A 20,214-nucleotide genomic window follows, 5' to 3' on the forward strand; every position below is an offset into this window, starting at 1 on the left:
ACCTGTTACACCCTGTATGCAGCAATATTACGAGCTCAGTTCATCAGACTGCACCGATGGTCGGACGGACTTGGTTGCAAGTGTTAGCGAACCTCATTGCAGAAGAGAGGAGGCGTTTTCGCGAAATTCACCTATCTGCTGGTGAACTATTAAACCGGACCCCACACTTCTTCATAAATTAGGAGGGCATGAAGCAGTAGAAGTGGTGCTGCGGGGGAGAAAGGATTTGCAGTTCCCGGGCGCCGCTTGATAAGGTGATGGAAAACGCTTGGCAGGCCGTAGAATCCCGCGGCGGCAGAGAGGTGGGGAGGCGGCCGGCGATATTTCAAGAGAGTTGCGGCCGAGGCGACAATGACGCAGCCGGCGCGCCGCGGTGCGGTATCTCTATAAATTAGGGCATTGCTCGTGCTTCATTAGACGGCAGGCAGCGCCAGCGGCGGCGTCGGCGGGGGCGGGTGTTTGTTATTGGGGGTGGATGCGAGCGCGCGGCGGCGCGGCCCTGGAAATATTTCATGTAAGGGCTGGCGGCCGCGGCGAGGCGGCAGCGGCGCGGACTCTAATCTACAGGGTCATAAAACCCTACTTCTCTCGTGTCCGCGTATCTTATCTTGGCCGCGTTGAGGGATTTATTAGCACTCTTCATAACAAAAACCAATCTGTGCGGAGAGGCAGCGAGGTTTGCGTTGCGCGTTGCGTTGCGCGTTCCGCAGCCGACACTCCCGCCCCTCGGCGGCCTGAGGTGCGTTCAGAGCCCGCTCCACCGTCCGTCTCGGTCGCGCTGGCTGCGTCTGGCGCACAGCGGTCGCTTCTCAATTGCTACGCCACGAGGCAAGAAATCTGGAAACGCCCTCTCCGGGGCAGTTCACTTTATTTTAACTCCACTTTGCCTCGATGTGGACAGCGAGTGAAGTGACGCAACAGTTAACAACTGCACTCGCATTCGAAAAGAGCGAGGTTTGTTGTGCTCACTGATAACGTGACACACTACAGCTCCAATGGTCTTTGGTTTGATGCCGGTTAGTCTTACGATTTTTATTTGTCAAAGTCAGCCTCCTTAGCACAGTCGTCAGCACCCCTAACTGCCATGGAGGAGACCCGGGTACGATTCCCGAGCGGATCGGAAATTTGAGGCGGTTGGGAACTGGATGCTGTGTTCTCCTCCTCATCATTTCATTATCATTGATACGCAAGTCGCCGAAGTATGGTCACCTGAAAAGAGTTGCGACTCGACGGCCGAACTGCCCAAGGTGGAGCCGGCCGGAGTGGCCGGGCGGTTCTAGGCGCTTCAGTCCGGAACCACGCGACTGCTACGGTCGCAGGTTCGAATCCTGCCTCGGACATGGATGTGAGTGATGTCCTTAGGTCAGTTAGGTTTAAGTAGTTCTAAGTTCTAGGGGGCTGATGACCTCAGATGTTAAGTGCCATAGTGCTCACAGCCATTCGAACCCCTCGAAACTGAGGACTGGAAATCTGGTACCGCTGTCGTCAGTACTTATAACACGAACCATGACAAAAATTCCTTTCTTTTCTACACACACGGAAAGAAAAATTATTATCTGTATTGTGAATCTTTCAGAACCAATAATCTGTCTCACAAAGTGTACGTCGCTACGAACCTTTGAGATAGTCATATTTCCACGCGGTAACTTCTATTAGTCTAACACAGAGTGCTCCACGGTATCTAAAAGTAGTGCTAAGAAAGAAGTCGCATAAAGAAATTCCAGAGTGGTCATCACTGAGAAGGGGTCCGTCCTTCCAGAAAGGACTATGTATTCCATCTTAATGACTATTAAACAGTCTGTTAAGGGCCTTTACGAATTTCAGTACTACGTTTTCTCCATGCTACTGACGTGGAATGAGCACAGCGATGAAATAGTAAGCAGCCTAATATCAACTTTATTATATCATTTTTTTATTAGCCTTCACTTTGAGAAAGCTTTCCGTCACAATCTATTACATATTGTGAATATTTTTAATCTTATACTTGCAATTTAAATTTATGCCATTACGTAATTAACGGCAGTCTTCAGTTCAAACAATCACGGTGTACATGTGTTTAAATCATAAACGCCACTATCTGTCTGTTCACTTGAAAAGTTACTATATAATGTATTCAGACACTTATACAGGGTGGGCAAAACAAAGCTGGTGCCAAAAATATTTCATGCTTCTTAAGACAAGCACCCCAACTAACACCATCTGCCCTGGTTGCGGATGATGTAGGTTGGGTTGCCTATCTTAAAGTGCATGAAATATTTTCCGAACCAGTTATAGTGTCGGTGTGAACAGAAGTTAATTTGATTTGTAATTCATTTTCCTAATATTTTACTATCCTCCTGTTTCTTTCGAACAGATATCTGATGATTACTTGGTATAAAGACGGAACGTATAGTGATACCATCTGAGTGACCTGAGGCTGGAAGACACAATAAAAAAAACTTTAAAAAGTCGATCCAATGCTTTGGAAAACTTTTCTCCAAAAGTAAGAGATGAAATAGATAAACATTTGACACACGCCTCATCTGCTATACATGATTTAGAGCATGATCCAAAGCGGCATCAAATATTTCTATAATCTCTTTTCGTAAAACATGTAAGCGATCTTTTTTTTTCAAGTTATTTCGCATTTTCAAGTTTTGTTCACGAAGCGTGATCTTACTGACCCTCACTTTGCTTTCCTAGCGTCTTTTGTTCTCGAAGTGTCCTGAATTTAGTACTTAATTCGGAAGAAATCATTTTGACAGTTAAATATAACACAAATGCAACCTATTACGCGCAAAGGTAAACTTCTTGACGTCTCATTCATTTTCCTGGTGCCTGCTGTCCTTGAAATGTCCTAAATTTAGTACTTGATTCAAAGGAACCCTTTCTGACAGTTCAATGTCCCACCAATGCAACTTCTTAAGCGTATGTTTCTCAGGAGAGCTTCTGTGAATTTTGGAATGTAGGAGATGATGTCCTGGCGGGTTCAAAGCTGTGAGGACGAGTCGTAAGTTGTCCTTAGGTGGGTCAGTCGGTAGAATACTTGTTCGCGGAAGGCAAAGGTCTCGAGTTGGAACACAATTTCAATCTGCCACGAAGTTTCATAAAAGTGCACACTCCACTGCAGAGCGAAAGTTTCGTTCCGGAGTATGACAGCAATCAAGCAAACGTGTAAGCAGTAGTAAACAATACGTAGTGACATAACGCAACTATTCGGCCGCTGAGGCATGGGTTCCTCGTCTTCAGTTTCTACAAATAGGTCTTAATAATTCTTCTTAAAACAAAAGGTAAAAACTAGGGGGTGTGCGTGAAGAAATACGTATTTCTAAAAGAAATAAGGACCACTATTGTCTACAAAAAATGGTTCAAATGGCTCTGAGCACTATGGGACTTAAGATCTGAGGTCATCACTCCCCTAGAACTTAGTACTACTTAAACCTAACTAACCTAAGGACATCACACACATCCATGCCCGAGGCAGGATTCGAACCTGCGACCGTAGCAGTCACGCGGTTCCAGACTGAAGCGCCTAGAACCGCTCGGCTACCGCCGCCGGCTCTTGTCTACAACTCCAAGAACAGAAACGTATTTTGTTGAGCAGCAGTCAGCAGGAAAAATATATTTAGGTTTACTGCGGCGAGCTGATAATACATAGAGGACATTCCCCCCTCCCCTTTCCCCCAAAAATGGTTCAAATGGCTGTGAGCACTATGGGACTTAACTTCTAAGGTCATCAGTACCATAGAACTTGGAACTACTTAAACCTAACTAACCTACGGACATCACACACATCTATGATCTAGGCAGGATTTGAACCTGCGACCGTACCGGTCGCACGGTTCCAGACTGTAGCGCCTAGAACCGCTCCGCCACCCCAGCCGGCCCTTTCCCCCAAGATAAGTGGCAGGGGCGACCTGGAATACGGGAGTGTCCTGCAGCGACGGGCGTGACGCCGCAGAACTGATGACGGTGTTGACAGTTCCTGGGAGGTAGGCAACCGGGACGGAGGTCCGGCGCGACGGACAAACGAGAGAGGAGAGGTCGGAAGTCTCAGAGGTGCCGTGAGTCAGCAGAACGGCGCCCGCCCGCCTAGCCGCTGATTGAAACGGCGGTGATTGATATCTGCCATTACCGCTGACATTTTAAAGACCTCACCTCCCCCTCCCACGCGTCGCCGCCCCCCCGGGCCTTTTAATGCACACATCTGCAGAAATTTATCGGCGATTCTTCTATAGCCGGGCCGGCACTGGTGTGAGGTAAGAGGGGTACTGACTATTATTCAATAGGACGTTTGTCTTTTAAATGGACTCTGGGAACGGGGCCGCGGCGTGGAGAGCGGAATGGAGGATGGGATTACGAGGGGGGCACGGGATTAATACTGCGACTGTACTAGGTGGCGGGGGAGGAGGGTGTCGCGGACGTTAGAGAAAAGGCACGGCAAAGAAGGGAGGTCTAGAGCGAGAGAGGAATTCTCCCTACATTAGTCCGGCAATAAATCTCTTACACGTAGAGGGAGAGCGAGACAGATAAAAAACACACATACACACGTAGCGAGGAGACGCACACTTGGGTTCGCTGTGTTGCTATATGCAAATACAAACCTCTGGAGCGGGGGAGGCGCGTGATATATGTGGCACCAAGTGTCAACTGAGTGATGCATTGGGAGTAGTCGCAGAGGCGCGGAGCTCCGCGGCCCGGCGTGGCGTGGCGTGGCGTGTCGTGCGCGCAGGCGCGCCAGGACGTGACGCAGTCGCAGAGAGACACGAAACAAAACACTTCCTTCTGCCGCGCAGCGCCGCGGCCAGAGTTATGTTTCCTCCGCGCGCTGCCGGGCCAACTGCACGCCGTCTTGCCCGGCCCGGCCGGGCCCGTCACGTAGACGGCCGGCGACGAAACGGGCCGCAGATGCCGCGGCGCCGCCCGCGGCCGCGGCTACGCTCGCTTCTCGTACATCAGACGCTCGTCGTCTGCAGTTTATTTTGTACTCTCGCTGTAAGTGATTGCACGCTACTTGCTAAGGCGTGAATGAGTTAAATGAAGATTTGTTATTTGTGACATACAACCCAGGCGTACTGAGGGGGGTGGGGAGAACGAGAACGAGAGAGAGAGAGAGAGAGAGAGAGAGAGAGAGGAGGAGGAGACTAGCGTTTAACGTCCCGTCGACAACGGTCATTAGAGACGGAGCGCAAGCTCGGGTGAGGGAAGGATGGGGAAGGAAATCGGCCGTGCCCTTTCAAAGGAACCATCCCGGCATTTGCCTGAAGCGATTTAGGAAAAATCACGGAAAACCTAAATCAGGATGGCCGGAGACGGGATTGAACCGTCGTCCTCCCAAATGCGAGTCCAGTGTGCTAACCACTGCGCCACCTCGCTCGGTGAGAGAGAGTACTGGAGGGTAACAGGACAGGTGGCGAAGTAAAGGTAGAGAAGTGGAGGTGGTGAGTGAGAAGAGGAGAGATAGGTAAAAGAGAAGGAGAGTGATAAGGAGGGAGATAAAGGGGAGCAAAGGTAGGTAAGGGTGAGGGACGAAGTGACAGAAGGAGGTAGGTACAAGATGAAGAGAGAGAGAGAAGGAGGGCGATAAAGGGAGAGGGAAGGTGGGTACAGGGAGAGGGGGCAGATTAAAGGGTGAGGAAGGAGGAGAGAAAGGGTGGTGTGTAAGAAAAGAAAGTAGAGAGAGGATGGAGATAGGTTAAAGAGGAAGGGAGAGAGAAGGAGGGTGATAAACTGAGAGGGGAGGTAGGTAAAGGGAGAGGGAGGGGGGAAAGTGTGAGGGAGAAGGGGAGAGAGAGGGGCAGGTAAAAACGGAAGGGAGAGAGAAGGAGTGAGGTGAAGGGAATTAGAGTGGGAGGTATGGGGAGAGGCACAGGCACAGGAGGTAAAGGTTGGAGGGAGTGAGGTAGAGGGAGGCAGATAACGGAGGAGGAAGGGGAGCAAAAGATAGGACGAAGGGTACAGCGCGAGGAAAGGGGAAAGAGAGGGGTAAAAGCGGAAGGAAGAGAGAGAGGTGGAGGATGGTAAAGGGAGAAGGAGGGAAATCACTTAGAGACGGGGAGGTAAAGTAAAAGGGAGAGATATAATGGTCGATAGAGGGAGGTAAAAGCAGAGATGGAGTGACAGAGCTAAAGAGACAGTTAGGAAGCTAAAGGAAGATAGAAGAAGAGAGAGACGGACAGGGAAAAGAAAGTGTAAGGCAAGGAGGGAAAGCGGACTGGTAATGGCAAGTGGAGAGGAACGGTGGTGGAGGAGGGAAGGATACTGAGAATGAGATACAAATGGGGAATGAGAGAAGAGAGAAGACTAACTGTTAGCATCTTTTCCAGTCCAATATTGTCTGTACTCTTTCGTCCATCTGTTAAAAAAGTCTGGGGTGGGATGAGTAGGGGAACAAACATCGATGAAGATTTTTAAAGAACAATTAGTGTGTGTGATGCATAAAAATAATAAATTACAGAATCATAGATAGGAAGAAGCAGGATTAGCCTTAAACGTCCCGGCAACGACGAGTTAATCTGAGCTAGAGAACTGAGCTAGGACGTCTTTTTCAGACAACCAACCCAGCATCTGTCGAATAATCTAACCATAGGAAAGCCCAGACTCAACACCTGAGCGAAAATTTGAACATGGCTCCTCTTAAATGGGAGTCCATGGTCTGTGTTACTCCGTCATCTCACTCCATTATGTGCGCAGAAAAAGGTCCGCACGCACACACGAATGCCAGCTCCTCCCCCCCCCTTAGTTACACACACACACACACACACACACACACACACACACACACACACACACACACACACACACCTGAAAATAAAAACAAACAAGTGAAGAGGAAAAGAATGGGGGAGGAAAGAAAGAGAGAGGGAACAGAATGGCGGAATGCCTCTGGGACAGAGAGAGAGGGAGAACTGTGGAGAAAAAGGCACATGCTAAAGTGATTTCTTGCAGGAGTCTTGAGAAAGTATAACACACCCACAAATGAAGTCGCTTGCAAATACCTTGTTCGACCAATTATCGAGTGAGGTGAAGCACTAGTAAGAATCGCATTCGGAAGGAAGGCGATTTTCCGTGATTTCCCCTAGTCGCAAATGCAGAGATTGTTCCTCTGAAAAGAACGTGATCGAATTCCTTCTTTATATTTCACAAATCCAGTCTGTGTATAGTCTAAACTGATCTCGGCGACAATGTAACGTTTAAAGCCTAATCTTCCCTTTCGTGTGGGTGTTGTTCGTTTGTATGGGACTCTTACCGAGTCGACTAAACGGAAGGCCTTCGATGCAGTACAGCGCTGACGCCTAATGGACAGAACAAGAGCGTACGGAATATCAGACCAGCTGTGATTGGGCTGAAGAGTTTCTTGCAAACAGGACACAGTATGCGACCCTGAACACGAAGGAGTCTCCCTACGTAAGAGTAGCTTCGTGTGTGCCACAATGGAATATTACATGACCACTATTTTTCACAATATAGTACAGGTAAATGATCCACTGTATAACGTCCACGAATATATACCGGCCGAAAGAAGCATTACTGTATGATTAAACTATAACGGAACACTCACTATAAGTAGTCACATCCATGAAATGTCTATGAGTATACATACGGAGCGATTTAAAGTGGAAGACCACTTAAAACCAACCAGAGATAACGCAGAAATGGGTCTGAGCACTATGGGACTTAACATCTGAGGTCATCCGTCCCCTAGACTTAGAACTACTTAAACCTAACTAACCTAAGGACATCACACACATCCATGCCTGAGGCAGGATTCGAACCTGCGACCGTAGTAGCAGCGCGGTCCCGGACTGAAGCGCCTAGAACCGCTCGGCTACAGCGGCCGGCGGTAACGCAGATGCCAGAATGAAATTCATTTGAAGAATCCTCAGAAATGTGGTCCATCCACAAAGGGCGTAGCTCACAGAATCCTCTTTCGAACAGTACTTGAATATTGGTCTTCAGTATGCGATCGGTACCACATGAAACGATAGGGAAAACAGAGAAGATCCAAAAATGAGCAGCGCCTTTCGTTACGGGTTCATTTAGCAAGCGCGAAAGCATCACGGAGATTGGAAGTCAACTCTAGTTGCTGATGCTTCGAGACGCATTATGCATCGGGGTATGGTTTACTGTTAAAATTCCAAGGGCGTATTTTCCTTGAAGGGGCAGCCAACTTATTCCTTCCTTCTACGAGTATCTCGAGAAACGACTAGATTTGAACTTACGAGGAGGCTTTTCAGCAGTCAATCTTCCCGCGAACCATTAGCGACTGGAACACAGAAGGGAGAGAGGGGTGGAACAGTGAACGAAGTACCTTCCGCCACACTCCGCAAAGTTGGTTGCGGATTGTAGATGCAGAGACAGAGAAAAGATACAAAAGAAAGCTGTGTTATGCGTCACAGATTTGTTTAGTCAACCAACAACGTTACAGAAACTACAGAAGAGGACGTTATAGGAAGAGCGTTTCGCATCGTGTATGGTCACCCTTACTCCTAAAATACCGAGAGTCCACGTAAAAAAACGTCAAGACTTTTTTCTGCAGCATACATCTCAAGTAATAATCACAACGCTGAAACAACAAAAATTTTGGCCCACAGGGAGGGAAATAGGCAGTGTTTCTGCCTGCGAACCAACCATCACCGAACAATAAGAAGGGAAACAGTGGCGTGATACGGGGTGGGCGGAGGGAATAATGCTGGTCCCTATATTGCCTCCGCCATATAATGTACCGTGGCTTGCGAAGTACAAATGTAGATGTAGGTGCAAACTAAGCATAAAGAACGCGAAGTTATTGGTCGGTTAATACGCAGTTGCAAGGTTTGTCGCTAATTCACCCGTTCCTCTGTCATGTTCGAAGAGTTATTTAAGAGACTCATGTCTAACTTATCACCTTAGGTTATTTCCTAATGTCGAGTCATGACCGGGTTTAATTTAGTTTCTCTGTCCTCCCTTTCACAGAATCGACCACACTTCCGTCGACTGCCGTCGACTCTAGACAGACGCATTTATCGATGTATGTACAACAAAAGCATAGTCACAGTCTTACATGCGGCAGTAAAGTAGGCCAAAAATCTGAAGACGACGCGAGCCACAAAAACTCGATTACTCCAGACGTTCGCGTGTTGTGAAACAGTGACAGATGCCTTACAATGGCGTCCCCGTGTCTGGGAGTAACGTACGGCCGGCATCGGGGCCCTATTTCATCGCATTACAGCGCTTCACGCACGATTTATGTCTCGTGGAGCAGCATGACGCCTGAAAATGTAATATGGATGTCTTGAGAACCCCCTTACAAGGTTTCTTGTTCCGTACAGTCACGATCGCTCGAGAGGGAGTAACGTAACCGTAGGACGTACAGCGGCGATATGAATCACGGCCCTCGATTCCTGGGGAGGCTGTTCGTGCTGGCGGCTGGCGGCCGGGGCCTCTTAAATCCGCGCGGGTGTCGAGGGCAGGTGGCTGTTTGCCGCGCGAAATGTCTCCACCATAAACATGCCAGTCAGCGCGCCTGCATAATATATAATCACTGCGCCGCTGCGTTTCAATACGCACCCTAATAAAGCCGCCAGCGCCCGAGGTTCGGGCTCCGGCGTTGTCTTGCCGTGGTGCCGAGAAGGTGCTCAAAATGCAGCCTCCAGAAAGTTCCCTCTCGTAGAACTGGAATAACACTGACTAGGGACGTACCGTAACAAAGAAAACTTGAAATGTAAACACGAGGGGCGTTCAATATGCAATGTAACACCTTTTTGCTCGGCCAGTTTCGATTGAAAAAATGGGGAATTTACTGCGGGACTTCGCGGAATATTCCCGCTCCAGCACCTATAACTGCATGAACTTCCGATAAGTGGCCGCACTATACGTAGCCTTCAAAATGGCGAGCCTACGGAATATCAGACCAGCTGTGAGGCTGGATTGAAGAGTTTTTAGCAAGCAGAACACAGCATGTTTTTCTCAATGGAGAGACGTCTACACACGTTAAAGTAACCTCTGGCGTGCCACAGGGGAGTGTTATGGGACCATTGCTTTTCACAACATATATAAATGACCTAGTTGATAGTGTCGGCTTTTCGCAGATGATGCTGTAGAAGTTGCAGTATTAGACATTTGCAGCAAAATGCAGGAAGATCTGCAGCGGATAGGCACTTGGTGCAGGGAGTGGCAACTGACGCTTAACATAGACAAATGTAATGTATTGCGAATACATAGAAAGAAGGATCCTTTATTGTATGATTATATGATAGAGGATCAAACACTAATAGCAGTTACTTCTATAAAATATCTGGGAGTATGCGTATGGAATGATTTGAAGTGGAATGATCATATAAAACTAATTGTTGGTAGGCGGGTGCCAGGATGAGATTCATTGGGAGAGTCCTTAAAAATGTAGTCCATCAACAAAGGGGGTGACTTACAAAACACTCGTTCGACCTATACTTGAGTATTGCTCATCAGTGTGGGATCCGTAACAGGTCGGGCTGACGGAGGAGATAGAGAAGATCCAAAGAAGAGCGGCGCGTTTCGTCACAGGGTTATTTGGTAAGCGTGATAGCGTTACGGAGATGTTTAGCAAACTCAAGTGGCAGACTCTGCAAGAGAGGCGCTCTGCACCGCGGTGTAGCTTGCTGTCCAGGTTTCGAGAGGGTATGTTTCTGGATGAGGTATCGAATATATTGCTTCTCCCTACTTATACCTCCCGAGGAGATTACGAATGTAAAATTAGAGAGATTCGAGCGCGCACGGAGGCTTCCCGGCAGTCGTTCTTCCCGCGAACCACACGCGACTGGATCAGGAAAGGGAGGTGATGACAGTGGCATGGGAAGTGCCTTCCGCCACACACCGTTGGGTGGCTTGCGGAGTAGAAATATAGATTTAGATGTAGGTGCGTTCCAAGCAGAGAGTGGTTAAAGAGTTCCTTTTTGCGCAAAACCAGAGCATCGCACATATTGATAGGCGCTTGCCGAATGTCTACGGAGAACTGGCGGTGAACAGCAGCACGGCGAGTGGTTGGGCGAGGTGTGTGTCATCATCGCAACATGGTCGCACAAACCTGTCCGATCCTCCCGTGCCACACGGCCGCATACAGCTGTGATCATTCATTCGAGATTATCAACGAATCTCAATCAAACACCTTGCTGCTCAACTGAACGTCTCTATTCGTAGTGCTGAAACACTCGTCCACCAGTCGGGGGGTACTCACAGGTTTTCTCGCCGCCTAACAGAACACCATAAAGAGGAACGAACGACCATCTGTACGGAATTGCTTGCACTTTACGAGGTTGATCGTGACAATTTATGTCGAACATCGTCACAGGCGATAAAACTTCCGACGTCGACTAGTAGAGAGGTACTATGAGGGCATACAGGCCTTCCCAGTATGGTGGCGTAAGGCTGTCGCATTGAACGGAGATTATGCTGAAAACAGGATTTCGTAGCCAAAAGAGTGGGGAATAATGTAATGTATTGGAATCATGAATAAAACCAACGTACTTTCAAAAGAAAGATACGTTGCATTACTTATTGAACATCCCTCGTACATGTACAAATTAACCATTTTCTCCAGCCGGAGTGGCCGTGCGGTTCTAGGCGCTACAGTCTGGAACCGAGCGACCGCTACGGTCGCAGGTTCGAATCTTGCGTCGGGCATGGATGTGTGTGATGTCCTTAGGTTAGTTAGGTTTAATTAGTTCTAAGTTTTAGGCGACTGATGACCTCAGAAGTTAGGTCGCATAGTGCTCAGAGCCATTTGAACCATTTTTAAACCATTTTCTGACTTTAAACTTTGTCTATTTACGACAAGTTTTGGATTTTTGCTCCATCATCAGGTGATAGTTCTGGTGTTAACTCAGGTGCATCGGACCTGAGAAAACAAGTACACATTCAAGTAGCTCCAGCCTTGTGCATCTTTGTTGTGCAGTCTCCTAGAGAGCATTGTATTTGAGATTAACACATTCACTGTTTACAAAATTAACCAGAGTTGACATTCACCATTTACAAAACTGTACCACAGATATGTATAAACATTAAATGTGTTAAGCTCAAATGCAGTGGCTCCCAAGAAATCATACAACGAAGACGCACACGACTGCAGACACTTCGTCATCACTGGTTTCCCAGGAGCGATGCTTCTGAGCTGAACACCACACCTTCCATCTGATTACAGAACTGAGACTCCGTCTTAAATTAAAAAAAATAATATTCAGTAACTAGTTATGTTGTGTACTTATATTTTAAACAAACACTTACAGAAACAGCCTACCACACATGTGAATCTGTAAAATTGAAATATTTTGTACGATACCTGCCTTTCACTTAAAGGAAATTGATTAGATAATAACGTCTTCAGTGATTGTGGCTGCAATAAATACAGGGGTGGTCAGATTCCCCCTTCCCATGGGTTTTATGCAAGTCAGAATGCCTTCAAATACCTCACGCAAGATTTCCATATTCTCTCGTTCGCTATGTTGCAAACTATTAGTACTACAGAAAAAATGAACAGGACCTTTCCGAAGGAAATTAAATGTACTTAAATCTTGTACTGTGATTCGTTTTCGCTAGTAGCTGGAGTTTTAAAATTATTCAAGAAAAACGTACAAGTGCCCTTCAAACGCCATTTTCTGGAATAACTCCAAAACCTAGTTATTGAAGAAAAACAGACAAAAGTGACGTTCAAACGCGTTTTCCTTGGATATCTGGAAAACCGTCGTCTCCAGCGAAAACGTACCCCACTACAAAATTTAACAACTTTAAATTTACAACAACAACGTCCTGTTTAATAGTTCGCACGTAGCCAGCGAGGGAATATGAAAATCTCGCGCGCGGTTTCTGAAGGTGTTGTAGGTTGCAAAAATATTTTATGTGTATATTTATATATATTGTGTATATTAAAAAATATACGTTCATTAGGGGATCGTGTAGAAATTTGAGGTAAATCGGCGAAGAACGTTTAGAGATTTTTGGTAACAACTATTCCTCTTTATGTGTCACATGCATGTATGTTTCGACCCAGATCACGAAATCTTATGTAGACCGCGAACTTCCTCTCGTCTTGAAGAGAAAGTGCGCAAAATTTCATCACGGTCAGAATAAAATCGTAGCTTTATATGAATTATAAACAAAGGAACACTTTTCTTTATATATCTAGATCAAGACGAATGTTGAAAATGACCTTTGATACGAAGCACGTTCCGTGTGAGAATGCTTATTGTACATCAGGAGAAGGTATCATTTTAACAATAAGCGAAAGAACCCCCCCCCCCCACCTCCCCCCCCCCCCTGATACATTGGAGAGAGGTGGCTAAGTGTTGGAGGAGCGAAAAAACAAGCCATTTAAAAGCAGAAGCTCATAAATGACGGCTAAATGCACAGAAACGTTCGTAGTGACTGAAAGTAACGTGTGTCTTGCACGATCCGGGAGGCCACCAAGCAATATACGAGAACGCGATGTGGCAGACGAAGTCGCCGATAGAGCTGGTGCACTGGATAAGTAATGGAAGAGCAGGTGATGAACTCGACGGTGGTGAGCGTCCAGGGTGTGCCGAGAGCGGGGTAGCGGGTAGCGGGCTGGCGTTATATCTTGGCCGCCATGGGGACAGGAACAGGCACGGGTACAGCGAGAAGAGCGCTGGCTGCTGTTTAACATAACAATGATAGCGAGACAATGCGGCCGCGGTTATCAGTGCACGCCAGGGCGGCACAATGCCGCCCCAGGGCTGTCCAGGTGCACGCACTTCAACCTGCTTTGCCCGCCTCCGCCGCTTCTTGTCCCATTTATGCCGTGAATCGTCTGGCCGACTTCTTGCTGCCGTGGGTACTTAATGCGCATCTCTGTCTCTGTTACAACGAAGCCACATTTACCACATTATCACGACTGGATACTTAATGCCTCTGATGGTAAGATTCTGAGTGCGATCGTCAACCTCTCGTCTTCTGTAACGAAACTTCAGCCGACACATGATGACCTTCGCCCCCCAATTGATTTTCCAACACTTACCTCAACCATACAGCTCAGCATGAGTTTTCAAAGGCTCTTAAGCTCCTTTTGAAGTAGTAGCCAGACCGAAATTCCCATTTCACACGCGTTCCACATCGTCTTCCTGAAATGTGTAGCCTACAGTAATGTTCACGTTTGATTTTACTGTAATTATTTTCTCATTTAATTTTTCTCTCGAATATTCCAACCAGAGCAACAAGAGCCTTTCTCTCGCCGACGCGGTATAAGACAATATTTTCGTTTTCCATCCAATCAAGAAAATAGTCTATATTTTCAGGCCACGCGGGATTAGCCGAGTGGTCTTAGGCGCTGCAGTCATGGACTGAGCGGTTGGTCCCGGCGGAGGTTCGAGTCCTCCCTCGGGCATGGGTGTGTGTGTTTGTCCTTAGGATAATTTAGGTTAAGTAGTGTGTAAGCTTAGGGACTGATGACCTTAGCAGTTAAGTCCCATAAGATTTCACATATATTTGAACATTTTTTTATATTTTCAGTATTAGTAAAATATCGAAAAACCGTAAGCGTTGACACTGCAATAGTCAGTGCTTCATTCAGGTATTAATAGGTTTAATCAGTAGTTCACTCTTACCATATTCCATGGCTTAGTTAAAACTATTTACTGACAGTTTGCCCCATTTGCGGAAGACATCTTCAGAGATAATTCAGCAACTGCAGATGAGGCCGAAACGTCAGTGAATAGTTCTATACATCGACCACGGCCTTTCAGCCTGTAAGTTTTAACTGAAGTAAACACTGACTGTGAATGTCTTGACTGTATCAAATGGCTCTGAGCACTATGGGACTTCACATCTGAGGTCATCAGTCCCCTAGAACTTAGAACTACTTAAACCTAACAAACCTAACTACATCACACACATGCATGCCCGAGGCAGGATTCGAACCTGCGACCGTAGCAGTCGCGCGCTTCTAGACTGAAGCGCCTAGAACCGCTCGGCCACCGCGGTCGGCTTGACTGTATCAGTAATTCGTTATTACCCGTATTCCATCAGCTTGCTGGCAGAAGCATTACCCTTGTCTCTCTGCTTGGATCGCCGTGATTTGCAGCTTTTAGAACACCTAAAGCTATGTCAACGCAAAGTTTCTTCTCATAGGGGCAAAATCCAACAGCATCTCGCGTTCCTTTCCCTGTCTTGGATACAGACTGATCTTCCCCCAAGTTCTCTTCAATTTTTCTTCCTAATATTCTGAGTAAAACTTTACGCACCGCCTTTGCACGTTACTGATAAAATTAATTGTCCTGTAATCTTTGCATTCTTTAGGATTGAATCTCTCTCGTGCAGAGACTAGTTTTACTGGTTCTTCAGGCCAAATTCCTTTGTCATATATCCTACTAACGAGGTTTCTTAGTCTAGATGTTGATCTTTATCTGAAGGCATGTAGTACTTCAGCTAGTATTTTATCGCACTATGGCGGAAAACGCAGTTACCAATAGTTTATGTTCTATTTCACAAGAAAAAGCACCCCGTCTTCAGGCCACGAGTGGCCTACCGGGCACATCCGACCGCTGTGTCATCCTCAGACGAGGATGCGGATAGGAGGGGCTTGGGGTCAGCACACCGCTCTCCCAGTCGTTATGGTGGGATTCTTGACCGAAGCCGCTACTATTCGGTCGAGTAGCTCCTCAATTGGCATCACGAGGCTGAGTGCACCCCGAAAAATGGCAATAGCGCATGACGTCCTGGATGGTCACCCATCCAAGTGCCGACCACGCCCGACAGCGCTTAACTTCGGTGATCTCACGGGAAACGGTGTATCCACTCCGGCAAGGCCGTTGCTTTTCTATTTCACAAAACATATTAAAAAATTAAAAGATGAAATAAAATGTGGTTCGTAACTATGGATCAGCATATGGTGCATGCAATGTACGTAAGATGCGTTATAATACTAACTAAAAGGTCAGGATTATGCATCTATATACGTGACATGAGCTGTACTCATCCGATTGCTACTGCTACACGTGTGTCCTATATCTGCGACTTCAACACATTGAAACAATTTTCTTTGTAATCCCAACTCTGCGTATCATTGTGATTATTACAGGGTGAAAGATACGTGAGCGTTACAAAATTGAATATGAAGCGACATCGTCTTCGAAACCACAGAGTATGCGTCATAAAAGTAGGATTTAAGCATTTAATGAACTACAACCAGTGCAACATGCGTGTTAAGAGGGCATGTCGTAGAACGTTACGTCAACCACTGCTGACGCTGTGGTTCCAGCAATAGGATGTTTACGTCGCTGGTCATTTGTATGGTGGCCAAGTGGTCTCAGGGTGCCCGTTGGCCGTAACTTACTGACAAGGGAACCTCCCCATCGCACCCCCCTCAGATTTAGTTATAAGTTGGCACAATGGATAGGCCTTCAAAAACTGAACACAGATCAATCGAGAAAACAGGAAGAAGTTGTGTGGAACTATGAAAAAAAATAAGCAAATATACAAACTGAGTAGTCCATGCGCAAGATACGCAACATCAAGGAGATGGGTGAGCTCAGGAGTGCCGTGGTCCCGTGGTTAGCGCGAGCAATTGCGGAACGAGAGGTCCTTGGTTCAAATCTTCTCTCGAGTGAAAAGTTTACTTTTTTTATTTTCGCAGAGTTATGATCTGTCCGTTCGTTCATTGACATCTCAGTTCACTGTAATAAGTTTAGTGTCTGTGTTTTGCGACCACTCCGAAAAACCGTGCGATCAGTAGACGAAAGGACGTGCCTCTACAATGGGAAACGAAAACATTTGATCGCAAGGTCATGGGTCAACCGATTCCTCCAGAGGAAAACACGTCTGATATATTCTATACGACGCTGGTGACGGCATCTGCGTCACATGACAGAAATATGTTGTCGACCCACCTAACTTGTACACTTGGCGAATGGGTAAAAACTACTACCTTGCCCGATTTAGATTTTCTTGTGGATGTTTCGATGTTTGTTTAGGTGTAACGTCCCCACACTACGGCACAGTTACCTCGCATCGGACGGACAGACAATAACTGTCTGAAAATAAAAAAAGTAAACTTTTCACTCGAGGGAAGACTTAAACCAAGGACCTCTCGTTCCGCAGCTGCTCACGCCAACCACGGGACCACGGCGCTCCGGAGCTCACACTATCCCTGATGTTGCCTATGCTGCGCATGGACTACTCAGTTTGTATATTTTGCTTATTTTTTTCATAGTTCCATACAACTTCTTCCTGTTTTCTCGATTGATCTGTGTTCAGTTTTTCAACGCCTATCCACTGTGCCAACTTATAACTAAATCTGAGGGGGGTGCGATGAGGAGGTTCCCTTGTGAGCAGGTATTTTATATGAATACTAGGCGCGAATTTCACATACTTTTGTATGGGCGCAAATGTAAATGGGCGCAGTTTTCCTGTGTCCCATGCAGACGGCTAAGCTACGTAGCACCCAAGCGTCGGTCCTCGGCACCCTGGGAATGGCCCGCGGGTGGTCCGCTGGCCGGCCGCTTCCAATTCCGCGCGACACGGCATCACTCTGGGAGGCGAGTCGGTCACGCGCATGCGCGGCCGCTCGCCTCCTTTGACGCGCGCCGCCTCCCAGCTAAACGAGAAATGCCTCCTCGGCCGCGGTCCAAAAGGACGCCGCGGAAAGAGGGCTCGCTTATCGGGTAGCCCGCGGGCATTTGCCCCTCCGACTGAGAACGGAGGATGCGGAAATCGCGTCCGTACTCCCCCGTAATCAGAAATGTTTACTCCAGGGCTCCGCGGGCCACTACACACGGAACGGTCGAGGGGAAAGAAGGAAAATGAGGCACAAATCCCACGTGTCTTTTACAAAGCGAATCGCGGGCGCTGCGACAGGGAACTCGTCTGCCACAGACAGACGTAAATGTTTGGTCTTCCATTTATAATCACGAATGTGCCCGCGGAAAGGCAACATTAAAAAATAAAATTAAAAAAAACCTTTCCTTTCATGCCGACCTCGTTGAAAGTCACACAAATTCAGTACCGATGTTTTTGGTTGCCTCAGGTAAAATGCAAACGGATTTCCTTCTCGTGCACAGTATTTAAAGTTGAGATCCGGCGAGGTATCCAAAAAATGAACAAGAAATAATCCCACTAAATGTTAGTCGGTAATTTGGAAGTCATGTCATAAAAGTGCTCTAACACTATCGGAATATTTCAGAAAAAAATTCAGCCATCAGTTCCAAATACATTGTCCGCAGCTCGTGGTCATGCGGTAGCGGTCTCGCTTCCCACGCCCGGGTTCCCGGGTTCGATTCCCGGCGGGGTCAGGGATTTTCTCTGTCTCGTGATGACTGCGTGCTGTGTGATGTACTTAGGTTAGTTAGGTTTAAGTAATTCTAAGTTCTAGGGGACTGATGACCATAGATGTTAAGTCCCATAGTGCTCAGAGCCATTTTGATCCAAATACATTTTCAATTCGCTTTACCGGTTTCGACAAATTAATTTGTCATCTCCGAAAGCGTACAGAATTGAGGATATTATAAATGTGTAGACCTTGGTTATATATTTATGTAAAGTATAAGAGGTATATTACAGAAACTTACTTAGTATTAGTGTAACAGGTGTTAATATCGTCTTTATGGAAGCATAATGATGGCTTCCTCGAGCGATCTAGGGCGCTGCAGTCATGGACTGTGCGGCTGGTCCCGACGGAGGTTCGAGTCCTCCCTCGGGCATGGGTGTGTGTGTGTTTGTCCTTAGGATAATTTAGGTTAAGTGGTGTGTAAGTTTAGGGACTGATGACCTTAGCAGTTAAGTCCCATAAGATTTCACACACATTTGAACATTTTTGATGGCTTCGTGAAGTCTGCGCCATATTCGAACCTTACCATCAGCTCTTATCAACTGAAATCGGGACTCATATTACCAGGCCATGGTTTTACAGTAGTCTCGGCGAGCCCAGAAGGGCCGTTGCAGGCGTTGTTGTGCTGTTAGCAAAGGCTCTCGCATCGGTCGTCTGTTGCCGTAGCCCATAAGCACCAATCTCGCCACACTGTCCTAACAGATACGTTCGCCGTAGGTCTCACTTTGATTTCTGCGGTCATTTCACGTAGCGTTGTTCGTCTATTAGAACGGGAAAGTCTACGTAAACTCCGCTGCTCTCGGTAGTTAAAGTGGAGGCTATCGGACAGTGCGTTATCCATAGTGAGACGTAATGCATGAAATTTGGCATTCTAGTGACACTCTTTAAATTTTGTTTTGTAATGTTTTGTGGTTCCTGACTGGACGAGGAGAGGTTGGGACGATAAGTGTGTAGCCGGCTTCCTCTCACTACAACACGAAATGCATACATGGTTAAAATACACTTTATTACAGGAACCAACTGCGTATTAGTTAACTTCAGTGATGTCAAATACGAAATTCTGTGATTAACAGCAATCAAATAACATTTACTAATTCTTTAATATTGTTCGTGTCCATATCACAACTATATACAATGACTAGCGTTCCCTCACAGCTAGCTAAGGTGCGAGGCGACGACTATGACTATGGAAGACTAGAGTACAGTGCGAACTGAGTCCGATGCGACGAACTGAGTTACTGAGATTGAGACAGCTCGGTCGGCGGCGACGGCCTATATGCATGCTACCCAGGGGGCGTTATCGGTGCGTAACCTGGAGGCGTGTCTACTCTTGTCATAACGGGCGCTTAGTTCAGCGCCTGCTGTACAATGTTTTCGAGCGGTGTGCTGCCACCAATGCACTGCCCTTTTATACCTTGTGTATGCGATACTACCGCCATCTGTATATGTGCATATGCCAGTCCCATGAGTTTTGTCATGTCAGTGAGCCAAAGAAACTGGTACACCTGCTCCTGCTCCGCGAGCACGCAAAAGTGCCGCAACACGACGTGGTATGGACTCGACTAATGTCTGAAGTAGTGCTGGAGGGAATTGACACCATGAATACTACAGCGCTGTCAGTAAATTCATAAGAGTAAGAGCGGGTGGAGATCTCTTCTGAACAGCAAGTTGCAAGGCATCACAGATATGCTCAATAATGTTCACGTCTGGGGAGTTTGGTGGCCAGCAGAAGTGTTGAAACTCAGAAGAGTTTTCCTGGAGCCACTCTGTAGCCATTCTGAACGTATGGGATGTCTGTCGCACTGTCCTGCTGGAATTACCCAAGTCCGTCGGAATGCACAATGGACATGAATGGATGGAGATGATCGGAAAGGATGCTTACGTACGCGTCACCTGACAGAGTCGTATGTAGACGTTATCAGGGGTCCCATATTATTCCAACTGCA

The 20,214-nt window shown here is 47.0% G+C and overlaps 1 protein-coding gene across 1 annotated transcript in view; it reads right to left on the bottom strand.

Moving 5' to 3' along the window:
- Nucleotides 1-413: 413 nt before the first annotated feature.
- Nucleotides 414-20,214, bottom strand: part of LOC126464508 (atherin-like) — a 64,937-nt gene continuing 45,136 nt past the window's right edge. Inside the window, exon 4 of the mRNA XM_050096242.1 lies at nt 414-561. Coding sequence (XP_049952199.1) covers nt 414-561 — 148 coding nt within the window. The remainder of the gene's footprint in view (nt 562-20,214) is intronic.

This window comes from Schistocerca serialis, chromosome 1 (genome assembly GCF_023864345.2).
Source record: "Schistocerca serialis cubense isolate TAMUIC-IGC-003099 chromosome 1, iqSchSeri2.2, whole genome shotgun sequence".
NCBI classification, from domain to species: Eukaryota; Metazoa; Arthropoda; class Insecta; order Orthoptera; family Acrididae; genus Schistocerca; species Schistocerca serialis.